The sequence below is a fragment of the Hippocampus zosterae genome, chromosome 4 (assembly GCF_025434085.1).
Source record: "Hippocampus zosterae strain Florida chromosome 4, ASM2543408v3, whole genome shotgun sequence".
Taxonomy (NCBI): Eukaryota; Metazoa; Chordata; class Actinopteri; order Syngnathiformes; family Syngnathidae; genus Hippocampus; species Hippocampus zosterae.
Genome location: NC_067454.1, coordinates 2189415 through 2204521, shown reverse-complemented (window position 1 = coordinate 2204521; position 15107 = coordinate 2189415). Strand labels below are relative to the sequence as shown.

The window sequence follows — 15107 nt, the reverse complement described above, 5'->3', positions numbered from 1 at the left end:
GGAGTTCTGGCCATATATTCAAAGTCCTTACAATGCTTTGCTTCATCTTTTATCATTGACAGCAATGTTCAGTGGGACCCTTTGATAACGCCAATGAGATGATGATGATGATGTAACGCTTTAGAAATTGGCCCAAGGATAATATCGTAAACATAAACGGAAAATATGTATTGACACAACCAATGGGGTAATGCAAATTTAACATTCAGTCACATTTACTCCCAAACTAACTTAAAGTGAGGTCTTTTGGGGTTCAGGGGTCACTCCTTAAGACGTTCTATAACTCGGTGGTGGCCTCGGCCATCCATTATGGCATTGTCTGCTGGTCAGGCAGCATCTCTGGACTGGAGCGACTGCTCAGGAAGGCCAGTTCTGTCCTGGGTTGCTCCCTTGACACTATGGAGGAGGTGGGCAACAGAAGGATGCTAACTAAGCTAAAAGCTATGATGGCCAGCCCCTCCCACCCCCTCCAGCCCGCCCTGACAGCACTTGGTAGCTCCTTCAGCCAGAGACTATTACACCCGCGCTGCAAGAAGGAGAGATACCGACGCTCGTTCCTACCGACTGCTGTCAGGCTGATGAATAAAAAATAACAATCATAATAATAATAATAATTAAATGATGTGAAGGAAAATTGTAAATAGTACTGCGATTTATCCATTTTGTGTTCATATTGCTTTTAATTGAAAGATGTTTGTTGTTTTTTTTCTCTTTCTTCTTTCTACATACATTCTTGCTGCTGGAGGCTGTAAATTTCCCCAGTGTGGGACAAATAAAGGATATCTTATTTGACTTTGTCGACATCAGCATGCACGCCACGATGACAAACAGCCATAACGGCCGTTAACATGAATGAAACAGAAAAAAAAAAAATTGCAGGTAGTAAAAGTGCACGTAACGCATCCCAGCATACTCACTGTGAACATGGTCCGGAAGTTGCTAAGGTCAGTGAAGAGCTCCTCCACCGATGTTTTTTTTGGATCGACAGCAAAATACTCCAAAAGATTCAGGTAAAGCGTCTCCATGCTGCTGTGCATGGTGACAAGTTTGCCATACTGCTCACGTGCCACCTTGCTGAAGCTGTGAGGGTGTTGGTCAAGGTCCAGCACAAATTCATTATGCATGCAGCATATTAGCAGCGCAAGTACATGAAGTCGCCTGAAAGGCTCAAAAAGGAAAGGTCAGGATTAACCTGATGTTATTTATATTGCGGCAACCCAGGGGTGGCGCAAAGGACGGGGGCCGCGAGGTTGTCGGCGACTTCCGGGAACATATTTACAATTTAAAACTAGAAGATCAAATTTGTAGGTACCAGGAAGAAAAATACACCTTTTACCAGAGTTAAATGATATGGTCACGGCGAATTCAGGCTAGGGGTGGAACCATTTACACACACGGAAAAAAAATGTTGCTTCATTTTCGCAGCCCAGAAGATAAGACCGCAGATTGGCTGGGAACAAAAGTTTGGACAAGTGCCCCGTTTTTAAATCCCATTGAATATCTGGTGGAGTTGACACAGTTAGTCTGCAGAAGGCACACATCAAACCCGAGGTAATGGAGCAGTTTGCTTACGAGTGAGCCGAAACAGCAATTGACATGTCAAATTGAAGCGGTCCAGAAAATACTCTGTCGTGTACCACATTTAAGAGGAAATGTGGACAATGACATTTGCAAAAAGGTCTTGTGAGGAACTGGAGCGGTTGTCAAGGGCCTCACAAATGTGCCTCCGTGTCTTTTTTTTTTTTTTTTAAAGCAGTACATTGTATTGCTTTGATGAGCTGCTACTTCTGTCGACATACAAAATGTTGTTACAATTAGGGAATAAGTTATGTAGTCAAGCAGTCATATCAACAAAATGTATAAAAACATGCCCACGGTGCACTGACCGCTTGAATATCGATTATAAACTCATAGTAGCCATTCCAAGTTGAGATTCCTTCATCATTATCAGGAGAAATTGCCCAACGCAGTGATTGATGACAAATGCTGAGAGTTCTGCTCAGCTCTGCTCAACATTGCACCAAAACACACATTTTGAAATCTGTCAGTTTGGCATTTGCAAGACCTTTGAAAGGCAGATGCAGTATAGCAAGAAGCTAATCAAGGCCTTCATTTTTAAAACAAGATTTTCTTTAGGGATCCATAGACACTACAGTATTCATATATCCACGGCTGCAAAGGGCACAACGGCATATCACATAGCTGCATAAGATCTCCTTCGGTAACATCAACTCCATGCAAATTGTTCAACTCTGTGCCTGGAGTTTCCCATTGTTTTATTAGCTTCAAGCTAGCAGAAGCTCAGTGGTTGTTTGACAGTGTCCTTCAGTGCACAAAAAAAACAAGCAATGTCTCAAATTGGTCCACTCGTATGCAAAACGCACCACTGTAGATCTAAAAAAAATCCATTGAGTGTGCCATGTAGTGTTTCATGTGTTTAAAGGATATTGCCATTTTATTGACAAACATGTCACAGGGGTCATCTGGGGACGAGAAAGTCTCAAGGTCTCTCTCCAGCTGCAACAGCTGCCTCTCCATCTGCCTGAGGCTCTTTTCCAAATTCTCTGCAGACACTAACACACATCCGCACGCATTCAGGCGCGTGCAGAGTCATAATAGATAATAGTGCAAAGAACACACAATGCCATGCCAACAAAATTGGAGGAAAAAGAAGCAGAAAGGACAACACAGTTATTTCAAACATCAAATGCATTACGAGATTGAGGGTCTAAATGGATCAAAGTGGACAAAATACATCCACAGTGTACCGTGCTGTGGAAAAGAAAAAAAAAATAGACAAAAGGCATACGTGTTGTTCATATGAATCTATTGCGCAAGGTGGAGAAACACAAAACACACTGAGTCAACGTTCATGGACAACATTTGACTAACTATATTTTCAGATGTGTGATTAAACACGTGACGCTACTATGGGGATATGATTAAAATGTTGACAGTCCAAGAGTCATATATTACCCCAAATAATGTTTTACATGAAGTAAAAAACATCAAGTGAAAGTGGAGACACAGAGATGCTCACACATCACTATCAACGGATTTACACTTCATGTACAGTTGCAATTCTCAATTCAACTGTAAAATTGTAAAAAACTTTAAAACAACCACCAATTGTCAAATCCAAATCATCTGTATCCTTACTAATGTGCAAAAAACATGAGTCAGGGCGAGAGAATCTGCATCATCAAGCAAAGGAAGCAATGAGCCACACTTTTTGTTGTGATGGCCATGCCTGCCAATTCCAGAAAGTCTCAAAAATAATTTATGACTTAAATTACCGTGATTAGACTGTAATCCCCCCCCCAAAAAAAATATATATATATAGGCTACTTATTTTGAAGTAGCAGCAAATGTACATTGATACAAATACTTTGTGAGAAGGGAATACAGTTTATGAGGAATGTAGTGCGATAGCTGGCAAGCTAGCTGGTTAGCTAGCTGGATCCACAACATACAGAATATACAACAATTTAGTCAATATTAACCAATCTGGTGGCTTGGACCTATGAGGCATATTCAGTGCCAGCAAATGTACATTGATACAAATACTTAGTGAGAAGGGAATACAGGTATGAGGAATGTAGTGCGATAGCTGGCAAGCTAGCTGGTTAGCTAGCTGGATCCACAACATACAGAATATACAACAATTTAGTCAATATTAACCAATCTGGTGGCTTGGACCTATGAGGCATATTCAGTGCCAGCAAATGTACATTGATACAAATACTTAGTGAGAAGGGAATACAGGTATGAGGAATGTAGTGCGATAGCTGGCAAGCTAGCTAGTTAGCTAGCTGGATCCACAACATACAGAATATACAACAATTTAGTCAATATTAACCAATCTGGTGGCATGGACCTATGAGGCATATTCAGCGCCAGCAAATGTTTGTGTCTCCCTTCATTTTACTTCTGTGTGTACAAGCCAGGGTGATTTTACGGGCGCTGGAGTCTGAACGGCTATGTGGCAGAGAGATTGCTGCCAGATGTAGAACGATTTAAAGGAATAAAAATTGTTACATCTGTGGGGGTCAAATCCCCCATTGACACCGGTTTTACTACTTTGCCAACCCGCTGTGTGATAAATAGGAATGAGTAGCACACATCTCTGCGCACACTTTCACAGGGCACAGGACACAGAGCTCCACTATACAGTTGATCATTTTGTGTTTGGGAATTAAGGGACTGAAAATGCAATTACGCTTTCAGATGGAAAACACAGACGGCAAACACACTGAAGCATACTGAACAATGTGAGCCAGATTTTAAACACATAGAATGCAACTAACCTAACATATGCTATTTGGATATACAATACAATACAATACAATACATGCCGATTTATATAGCGCTTTCACAAAGACCATGGATAAATATAAACACATACACACACACACACACACATTATGTGTACTTTGTGTTTGATGATTTTACATTCATTCATTCATTCATCTTCCGAGCCGCTTGATCCTCACTAGGGTCGCGGGGGGTGCTGGAGCCTATCCCAACTGTCTTCGGGCAGTAGGCGGTGGACACCCTGAATCGGTTGCCAGCCAATCGCAGGGCACACAGAGACGAACAACCATCCACGCTCGCACTCACACCTAGGGACAATTTAGAGTGTTCAATCAGCCTGCCACGCATGTTTTTGGAATGTGGGAGGAAACCGGAGCACCCGGAGAAAACCCACGCAGGCCCGGGGAGAACATGCAAACTCCACACAGGGAGGTGGAATCGAACCCGCCACCTCTGCACTGTGAAGCCGACGTGCTAACCACTGGGCTACCGGGCCGCCCATGATTTTACATTTATTCTTTTTATTAAGTACATATCCGTTACAGGTTATGTTGAAAAAAAATCGCAATTTGCGATTATTACGGAAAATTGTAGGATGAACTAGTTAAAAAAATTTTCATCGCTTGACAACACGGGGGGGTCCAGCCACCCGTTTTTAAATTCGTAAAACATCTTCAACGAGAAAGAGTCCACTTCCCTTGAATTCAATAAGAAAACACTCTCATTCCCCTTTTATCACCTCACCAGTTATACAGGTAGGCACTTTTGTCAGGTCTTTTAGAGGGAACACTATTTACTGCTTATCTTCTTCACAAAAAATTATTTTTAGGTTAAAAGTTTAATGCCACTTTCCCAACCGAGTGTTTTCTCTGTCGTGTCGAGATCATAATGAGTTTTTGCTGATAGAATATCCCGTGAAAGTTACTTTGAACAAATAATTAAAATCCACCTTGCAGACTTTTTGGAGTCTGTCCAAAAATACAGGGCGCTGGTTCCCAATAAAACCAAAAGAGATCCCAGCGCTTCTGGTTGTGCAATTTAAGTCATTAAATTCTACTATTGCACAACTCTCACAATCAGTAAAATAAAACAAATGTATTGTTGCTGTCAGGTAAAAGTCTAAAAAAAAAAAACATTTTTTTTTAGCATCCATCAATTCATGCATCCAAACATTTTTATCCTTTTCAGGTTGGCGGGGAGCATAAAAAGCCGAACTGACAGACTAAATGTAGAGTACAATTTCGTTGTTAATCAGTCAGTGGCACCAGAGTTCAGTTTCGTGTGTGGGTGTGTTGGTGTCACAATCTCGACTAAGACATGTTTGTATTTATTTGGCCAAATGGCAAACTATAGTGCAGGGGTCTCCAACATGGTGCCCATGGGCACCAGGAGGCCCCCAAGGACACCCCCCCCCCCACGAGTAGCCCAAAGGCCAGTTCTACAAAGAGCTCACCGATGATGGGACATGGTGAGTGCCTTGGAATATTGTAGAAGTGAAGATTTGAACATTTAAACACTCGCAGAGATGCACAGAAATAAGATGAGATTCAAAGGAATAAAGTGTTGTATGTTACTATTTATCCGTGTATGTCATTAATTATTGAAAAAAATAATGAGAAGAAAATTATGAACGGTTACTTGCGCAAATGTGTTATTTCAGATTGATGCATTTGCTCACGAGGATTATTCGAACCAAGAATAATCCTCCCACAGTCCCACTCCCACAATAATAATCCTCCCAGTCATGAATTGCAAGCAGGTAGTTAGTTGACTCTATGTAAAGTGCAGTGTACTCCGATTTCTCAAATGGTTGTAGAAATTGTAAAATGGAAAAATTAAGGCGTGTCAAGCGTGAATTTGCATGACGCTTACCCCTGCTTGCTCGGTCCACATGTTGAAGGTCCTCAACAAATTTGATCACATCTGGAAATTCCTCCTCACATATTTGGGCCAGGAAATGGAGCAGCGTGGTCGTCTGGTCATTTGACTTAGTATCCTTGAGCTGTTTAAATCAGAGCCACCCAAATTAAAAATAAACAAATAAAAATACATTTACAGGGTGGCATTAACGTGTTCAAGTAGCACTAAACTGTGGACCAATGTGAAAGGAACCATGGTGTTCACCGAAAGACCCAAAGGCAATCAGATAAACAACTAAATGCCGCTTCTTGTGATCATTTTAACCATGAATGTTCACATTACACTGTATTATTTTTCAAAATACCAAAGGCCATGTTTCTAAAGTGCAGGTTTTTTTATTTGTTATTTCATTATCATGAGCGTCACACCTGTCAGCATAAATAACAATATCAACGTTAATATTGTCAAGCTGCACAGAGGGATTTCAGATTCCAACCTAAACCCATCAATACAGAAAATAGTCTTTTGTTTAACCCCAAATAGCAAGTTGAATGACTACACAGTGGGCGGACCGGTACTCCAGTGGTTAGCACGTCGGCTTCACAGTGCAGAGGTACCAGGTTCGATTCCAGCTCCGGCCTCCCTGTGTGGAGTTTGCATGTTCTCCCCGGGCCTGCGTGGGTTTTCTCCGGGTGCTCCAGTTTCCTCCCACATTCCAAAAACATGCGTGGCAGGCTGATTGAACACTCTAAATTGTCCCTAGGTGTGAGTGTGAGTGCGAATGGTTGTTCGTTTCTGTGTGCCCTGCGATTGGCTGGCAACCAATTCAGGGTGTCCCCCGCCTACTGCCCGGAGACGGCTGGGATGGGCTCCAGCACCCCGCGACCCTAGTGAGGATCAAGCGGTACGGAAGATGAATGAATGAATGAATGAATGAATGACTACACAGTACACATTAATGTGACTTGTGGTACAAAGCTACTTTTTTTAATGGGGAAGTATAAAATAAACAATATCTCCTATGCGTCCCCACTAGTCTTAACACAGCATGAGACGAGAACCGCAGTCGCAATTTTGCCAGCTACAACACACTTGAGTAAACCAGGTTTGTTCAAAAGTGATCAGCAGGAACAACAACTGTGTCAGGCTAGCACATCAAAATGTTCATAGTCATTCACGTTGGTTGAACTACCCATGAAAAACAAACAAACAAAAAAAAAACAATCAGACGCCGACAGCTCTCGCCAGACAATATGAAGCACTGAAGCGCAGCTTTCCGCTCGCGCCAGGCAACAGGCGTAATTCAGTGTCAGTGTATCCATCCATTATCTGATTTGTTTATCAATTGAGTCTATATTTGATTTTTTTCCCTTTTTTTTATTAAGCGCCATTGAATGTTTCCGGACAACTATGCGTTTTTGATGTTGGTAACAAGAGTTTGTGACGGCAATACAAACACTCTAAACACAGTCTTGGAAGATGACTCATGTCAACTGTCATGCCGTGACACACTGCCGGAAAAAACCTTCACAACAAAAGCATTGCAGGGCATTAATAATGTCCATATGTTATTTGGTAAGGTCAGATTTATTTTGTAGTCGGCAGCATGTTCCAGTCATGCAAAGCGGCAACAATTGTTGCTGCGGCTGGTTTAACTTCTTCCTGACAGTGTGCACTTCAACCCTCCAGGTGCTTATTTCTTCTGTATTTGGTATGTTGTCAAACACATGACTCATTTTTACTCCTTTTCAACCTGTTTCAGCAATGTGACCTGTGATTTGTTTTTTAAATATCCGGAACAATCGGTGTTATGGGCGTAACGAGTTAGCGTGCAATGATTTCTGTCAGAAAATAAGGACAATCGTAACAGTTGGCAGCTCTGGATAATGAAGATATTCATTCATTCATTCATCTTCCGAGCCGCTTGATCCTCACTAGGGTCGCGGGGGGGTGCTGGATCCTATCCCAGCTCTTCTCCGGGCAGTAGGCGGAGGACACCCTGAATCGGTTGCCAGCCAATCGCAGGGCCCACAGAGACGAAGAACCATTCGCACTCACATTCACACCTAGGGACAATTTAGAGTGTTCAATCAGCCTGCCATGCATATTTTTGGAATGTGGGAGGAAACCGAGGCACCCGGAGAAAACCCACGCAAAAAAAAAAACGGGGAGAACATGCAAACTCCACACAGGGAGGCCGGAGCTGGAATCGAACCCGGTACCTCTGCACTGTGAAGCCCACGTGCTAACCACTGGACTACCGGGCCGCCCGGATAATGAAGATATCCTCCACCAAATTATCCATTGAATTAATGGTTTGCTTGTTTCCTTCTTAAATTCTCACAGGAGCTTCTTAATTCAACCACATATGTTTCACAGTGGACAATCTCAACATTCTATTTGCTGCGCCAGTGCGCTGTGGAATAAGTCAAATGTAAACAGAAGGATAATGTTTGCAGTAATCAGCTTTTCATATCAGCATCTACCTCGTACCCACCACAAAGATGATACAATCATCCCAAATGTACATTGAATCATCAGCATATTTCAAAAAGAAGAATCTCCCCCCTACCCCTTCTCATAAAAAAAAACACCAACACTTTCTCATGTTGATTGTACCGCTGTTCACCCAATTCATCAAGTAGACACATACCATAAATGTTATTTATCGGAACGTAATATTGAAAGCCCAAGTTTAACAGGGCAGAATGTTGTCAGTGATGAATGGCTGCCTCGGTAGTTATGCAGCTAAAGATGGATGAGTCTCCTACACAAGGATTACACTCTACTCTCTGTCATCATCACGATTGTGCAGAAAAAGTGACCGTTTCGTCTTCATGCTATAGAAAACGCACAGGCATTAGCCAAGTCCTTGCCACCTGAAGCAATGGTAGTCCGATGAGGTCCGCATACGTGATTAAGGTTAGATTGGATTGATTAATTTTGTAGTAGCCAGGGTTAGCTTTCTGTTTGCATTTTCTTCAGCGCTTTGAAAGGATTTCAACCGTTGTGGAAACGAGAACTGATAGAGCTTAACCTCTACATGCATATTTTTTTGCAAAGAAATGACTGATTTGGATATGAGACTGGTATTGTGCGCACGCGCGTGTGTGTGTGTGTGTGTGGGGGGGGGGGGGGGTCCCTTATTTGTGTGTTTGTGGCTGGAATTAAAGGTTCAGACCCAGTCGTCCCAAAACCAATCCTGATAAAGTAGCTGCTGCCGAACCATTCATTCAGTCATTCATACATTCATCTTCTGAGCCGCTTGATCCTCACGAGGGTCGCGGGGGGTGCTGGAGCCTATCCCAGCTGTCTCCGGGCAGTAGGCGGGGGACACCCTGAATCGGTTGCCAGCCAATCGCAGGGCACACAGAGACGAACAACCATCCACGCTCACACTCACACCTAGGGACAATTTAGAGTCTTCAATCAGCCTGCCACGCATGTTTTTGGAATGTGGGAGGAAACCGGAGCACCCGGAGAAAACCCACGCAGGCCCGGGGAGAACATGCAAACTCCACACAGGGAGGCCGGAGCTGGAATCGAACCCGTTACCTCTGCACTGTGAAGCCGACGTGCTAACCACTGGACTACCGGGCCGCTGCTGCCGAACCAACCATTAAGAAATTCAGCTTGGTTTTACACAAATTTTATTATTTGCTCTCAGCAGATATGCATCATGTCAGCGTAGACAGAGGGGAGGGGGGGGACGCACATAAAATTGCATATTTTGAGACCATCTGATTGTACATGCGGATAAAAATCAGTTCTATATCAGGTATCTGCAAATGTGAGCGCAGTGAAGGTGAACCCCCTGTAACTGATCTAGACAAAGGCCAAAAATACACGCGCTGGCTACACAAGTAATAGCACACGATTAACACCGACCCCGCGTTTGACCTTGCCGGATGATTGTGATTTGTTGAATTCCTATGAGTGAAAATGACAGTGCACCCTAAATGATGGGCCTAAATCTCAATTAGGCCATTTTGCTTTATCACATTTGAAATTCTGACAAAAAAGGTCAAGGCTCACCTTGCAGAGGGAACTGAGGTCAAAGCCGAATGATTGGGCATTGCGGGAACCTGCGTTCAGGTAATTGCCCAGCAGCAGCACAAGTTCTAGCAAGCGGCCAAAGGAGCGGCTCGTCATGACTTCATCGCAGGCAGCGTTTACAGCCAGAATATCTGGACGCAGGTTGTTGACCTGCTCGTCAAACTGCAGTCGGAAGAGGATATGGTTGAGTCGTGGGCGCAGTCGCTTCACGCCGCTCATCTAGGACACGACGCACAGACGGAAGATCAAGAAAAAAGGAGGTGAGGTGAAATAAATAAAGATGAATCTCCCGAAAATTACCAACTCCCGATAAGGCCGATACCTTCTTGCCAAGCAAGTTTAACGTCAGAAACATACCGGCGACCATCACGCTCAAAAGTGTTGCTAGGCAGGTGTAATAGATGCTGGCATTGATTCGATTTGGGACCCAGGACTGTTAAGTTAATTATGGAGTTAGTGTCCATATAGGGAAGGTGAAGGGAATACACACAACAGGCTGCCTTGGATTACGACTCTCACACAATTAGAGCAAATTGGAAAATATTGCGTTGGGGCCCTAAGACCTGGACACAACGGTGATTGTGGATGCGTGGTGGGTTAAAAAGACAGCTGGCTGTGCAATTTGATTTTCCATCATGTGTAATTACAGCGAGGGCAAAGATATCAAATGACCCATCCCAGCACGTATGTGTGTGTGTGTGTGTGTTCTTTCAAAAGTGAAAGGATTAAAAAAAAATACATACACACATATATATATATACACACACACATATATATATATATATATAATATATAAAATATTACATAGAAAATTTGTCGCATTTTTACGCAGAGCAACATATTTGAAATTGTTGATTAATTTCAGAATAATATTGCATCCTTTCTATTTGTTTGTTTTCGGTCATACCAATTTTGGAATACAGCAGTGTTCGCCAACTTAAACATTCATTCATTCATCTTCCGAGCCGCTTGATCCTCACTAGGGTCGGGGGGGGGGGGGGGGGTGCTGGAGCCTATCCCAGCTGTCTTCGGGCAGTAGGCGGGGGACACCCTGAATCGGTTGCCAGCCAATCGCAGGGCACACAGAAACGAACAACCACTCGCACTCACACTCACACCTAGGGACAATTTAGAGTGTCCAATCAGCCTGCCACGCATGTTTTTGGAATGTGGGAGGAAACCGGAGCACCCGGAGAAAACCCACGCAGGCCCGGGGAGAACATGCAAACTCCACACAGGGAGGCCGGAGCTGGAATCGAACCCGGTACCTCTGCACTGTGAAGCCGTCGTGCTAACCACTGGACTACCGGGCCGCCATATATATATATATATATATATATATATATATATATATATATATATATATATATATATATATATATATATATAATGTAAAGAACTACATTTTAATACTTTGGACCATAAACCACTGTGCAAGAACATATCTGGGAGTAAACGTTTGCAACTTGTAAAATGCATCCGTGTGAAGTGTCAACAACAATCTAAATCCCAGATGAAAGACTAATCCAAAACGCTGCCAGTCATGAGCTGACTACACACGAGTGGGGGTTATTCGTATAATAAATATGGATATTAACCAAGCTGAAGCCATGTCCAATTATCAAGTCCAACAAGAATTATCATATTCAGTTGGATCAACGTTTTTTTTCTTAAGTTATTCAATTGTCCCTATTGGGTAGTAAAAACATGGTAAAATATATATCGATATACATATATTTTTTTCCCCGACAGTAAACGTGCTGCTTGAAGGAGACATGGCATGTTCAAAAAGTGACACGCTCCGCATGCAAATTTCTCCGCAAGCCTCATTTGAAAAGACTTTAAGAAATTGATAGCAGTGTTTCTTTTTATAAAAGTGCATAAATTAAGGAGGTAGTCCAGGTCTCATTTCAGGCTCAAAAAGACTGAATGTTAAAAAGCTGTGACTGAGAATATTCATTTGAAAGTGCCGCTGTGTATGACTGCCATGTGAGGAAAACATTATGAACGTTCACGTTCTGTGAAACGATTCACGGTGAACATTCAAACTGCATATAGGAAGGCCGGAGCCGGAATTGAACACTGCACCTCTGCACCATGAGGCGGACATGAAAAAAAAAAAAAAATAAATAAAAAACCGGTCGACCAGCGCGTCTGCGCTTGTCAATGGTGCTGTGGGGGTGGATAAATAAAAATGATATGATACGATATGAAAAGTAAGATATGCACATTCACAAGTATGCATTCCTGAATGGCGGAACACGGAGCCGCTGTTAAGTGTATGCTCTGCAAGATAATGGCACTGCTCAAACTTTGTTGCCATGGTTACCATTTACTTCTAATTTGAGAGCATTTCTACAATCAATTTTTCCCAAATCATGTTCTTCTTTTAGCGATTCATGTGAATTACTTTTTATTTCTTTGCTTTTAAATGTCTTCAGTGCTTTTTTTTTTTAATGTCTTATATTCGTTGGCTTTAAATGTTTTTGTAACTGATGTGAAGCACATTGTGGATCGAATGCACAATCACAATATAAAGACAGCTGCCTTTGATTGCCTCATGTGCGACTCCCACACCTCAAAGTGTCAGCATTTTAAAAACGTCTATACAGACAGAGACCTTTGGATGAATGCAAAGAGAGAAAAAAAAAATCAGGTTTCCGTCGTTTAATTCCTGTGCAAATGAACCCTCGGTCACTGCAGATGTGATGTAGAAATCGAATTGCATTGGATTAAGTACAAAAAGAATATTATATTTGCGAGTTTGCTTGCGTGTGTTTGTTTGCATGGACACTCACTATAACCCCGAACTGCTCCGGCTCTGACAAATTTGGATAATCATTCTTGTACTTGGCCAAAGCATTCAGCTGCTCCTGCTCAGGCAAGTGCTTCACAAGGTTCTGCAATGACAAGAGGGGAAAAGGGAATAAATGTAGCTGGTGGGTAGAGATGAGAAGGGTGGAAAAAAATAGAAATGAAAAAAAATAAATAAATAAGCGAAACACACATTAAAAAAATAAATGCTTTCAACATTGTATAGCGCCCAGCAAGGTGGTGACGTTCGACATTCACTTTTCCGTACATCTCGAAACAAAGTAGTGCTGGAGCTTTTCTGGAACACGATACTCATCTTTGTTCTTTTTCTGGCTTTCCATCTCAAAAATCTGATACGACAACTTTTCTGGCAGGAAACCTAACTACCCTTCTGCCTTGAAAAAATGTTTTAAAAAAAAAAGCCTAATGCAATTTTGTTGGGGGCTCAAAGCCAGATTAATCTGTTCCTTGGCCCATCAGGCCGCCGGCTCAATATACAACCACCACAGTGGGCCAGAACAAACGAAAATCTGCTCTTGTCGAAATATCGTATTTTCTGCACTATAAGGCGCTTCGGATTATAAGGCGAACCTTCAATGAATGGCCTATTTTAAAACGCATTTCATATACTAGAGAGCGCACACTGCATTATAAGGTGCATACAATAGTGGCTGCGATTGCACAACACATCCACTAGATGGTGGTGTGACGCTAAAGGGAAAACAATACAATACAATTCAGCTTTATTTATGTAGAGCCTTCACAACCGCTGCAGCTGTAACAATGAGAACTGATCACAAACACAGCAAACAATAAATGAAAGACAAAAGTTATGAAGACAATTGAATCAAAACAAACCATTTTAGGTTACAATTGGTTCCTGCTAATAAATCACTATTAGATGGCAGAGAAAGACTAAACAGGGAAACAACTCAATGGGGAATATAAAGAGAGTTACTGACTCTACATTTGGTGCACTAGACTATAGGGCACACTGTCGGCTTTTGAGAAAATCGAATGCTTTTAGGTGCGCCTTATACTGCGGGAAATACCAGAGTCGAAAAATGAAAGCCCCCGAAATTGATTAAGACGAATGAGGAGTCTCGTTTTCCCAAAGTGTAGACGCCATTGAGTTAAAAACACCAAGACAATTCGCTGTCAGACAAAACATGATCCAAAAGTAACCCCACCTGAATCATTGGTTCACTCAGCTGTTCTTCGTCCACCTCCAATATCATCTGACGAATTTCTTTGTAAGGCATGCGGAAAGAACCCAGGAAAATGGCTGCAGAGAAACCAAGACATGAAAAGGAAATTGATAAATGTCACAGAGGGCATAAAGGTGCCTCATGAATGTACGGTGTTGGGGCTCCCCATCTCAGCTCAGGCCACCACACAAAAAAGATAAAATGAAGCGTATTACCCGTCAGAAAATTTCGATGTTCAATGTGTCGTGCAACTGACATTAGTTTTCGCCGCTGCTAGCTGCGTTCTTCATCAATGCACGAGCCGCTAATGGCACTTTGGATATGTCAGCCAGCTTGCAATGTCACTGGCACAGCACAGTGCCATAGCTCATCATCGTCAATACACAATTAACTCGAGAGGATTTTCAGTAGGACACTACAATATTGAAATATTCAATTGCGATGCCTCCCCTGCGATATTGCTATGTTATGTTCAAGATCAAGATCAAGATATCCTTTATTTGTCCCACACTGGGGAAATTTACAGTCTACAGCAGCAAAATTGGGGGGGGTAGAAGGACGAAAAACAAAGTGTTTGCATGAACAAAAAGGTTGGTGACTAAAAACCCTTGCGTCCGGTCACTGGGATGAACCTGGTCCTCAAAAGTGTAAAGTTATTCCTCAAATGAAGTCGTTGATGAGAAAAAGTGTTCGAGCCTTGGGACATTTTGTAGAAATCAGGAAACAATAAATAAATCTCAGTCGAGAAAAAGGAATGGTAAGGCTGATTTACGGATCTAAAAATAGAATGCATGTAACTTTAATGTACCATTGAAAAGAAGAATTTAAAACAACACTGCAAATGTTGAAAACATT

At 42.2% G+C, this 15107-nt stretch overlaps 1 protein-coding gene across 4 annotated transcripts in view; it reads right to left on the bottom strand.

The window, feature by feature from the left end:
* The window catches only part of LOC127599010 (protein diaphanous homolog 3-like), a 79954-nt gene that overhangs the window by 34860 nt on the left and 29987 nt on the right, over positions 1–15107 (bottom strand). For all 4 annotated transcript variants that reach the window (XM_052062627.1, XM_052062624.1, XM_052062628.1 and 1 more), the window contains 6 exons: positions 14235–14329; positions 13029–13130; positions 10210–10449; positions 6187–6316; positions 2449–2573; positions 918–1082 (listed from right to left, as the gene is read on the bottom strand). In XM_052062627.1, the coding sequence (XP_051918587.1) occupies positions 918–1082; positions 2449–2573; positions 6187–6316; positions 10210–10449; positions 13029–13130; positions 14235–14329 (857 nt within the window). The remainder of the gene's footprint in view (positions 1–917; positions 1083–2448; positions 2574–6186; positions 6317–10209; positions 10450–13028; positions 13131–14234; positions 14330–15107) is intronic.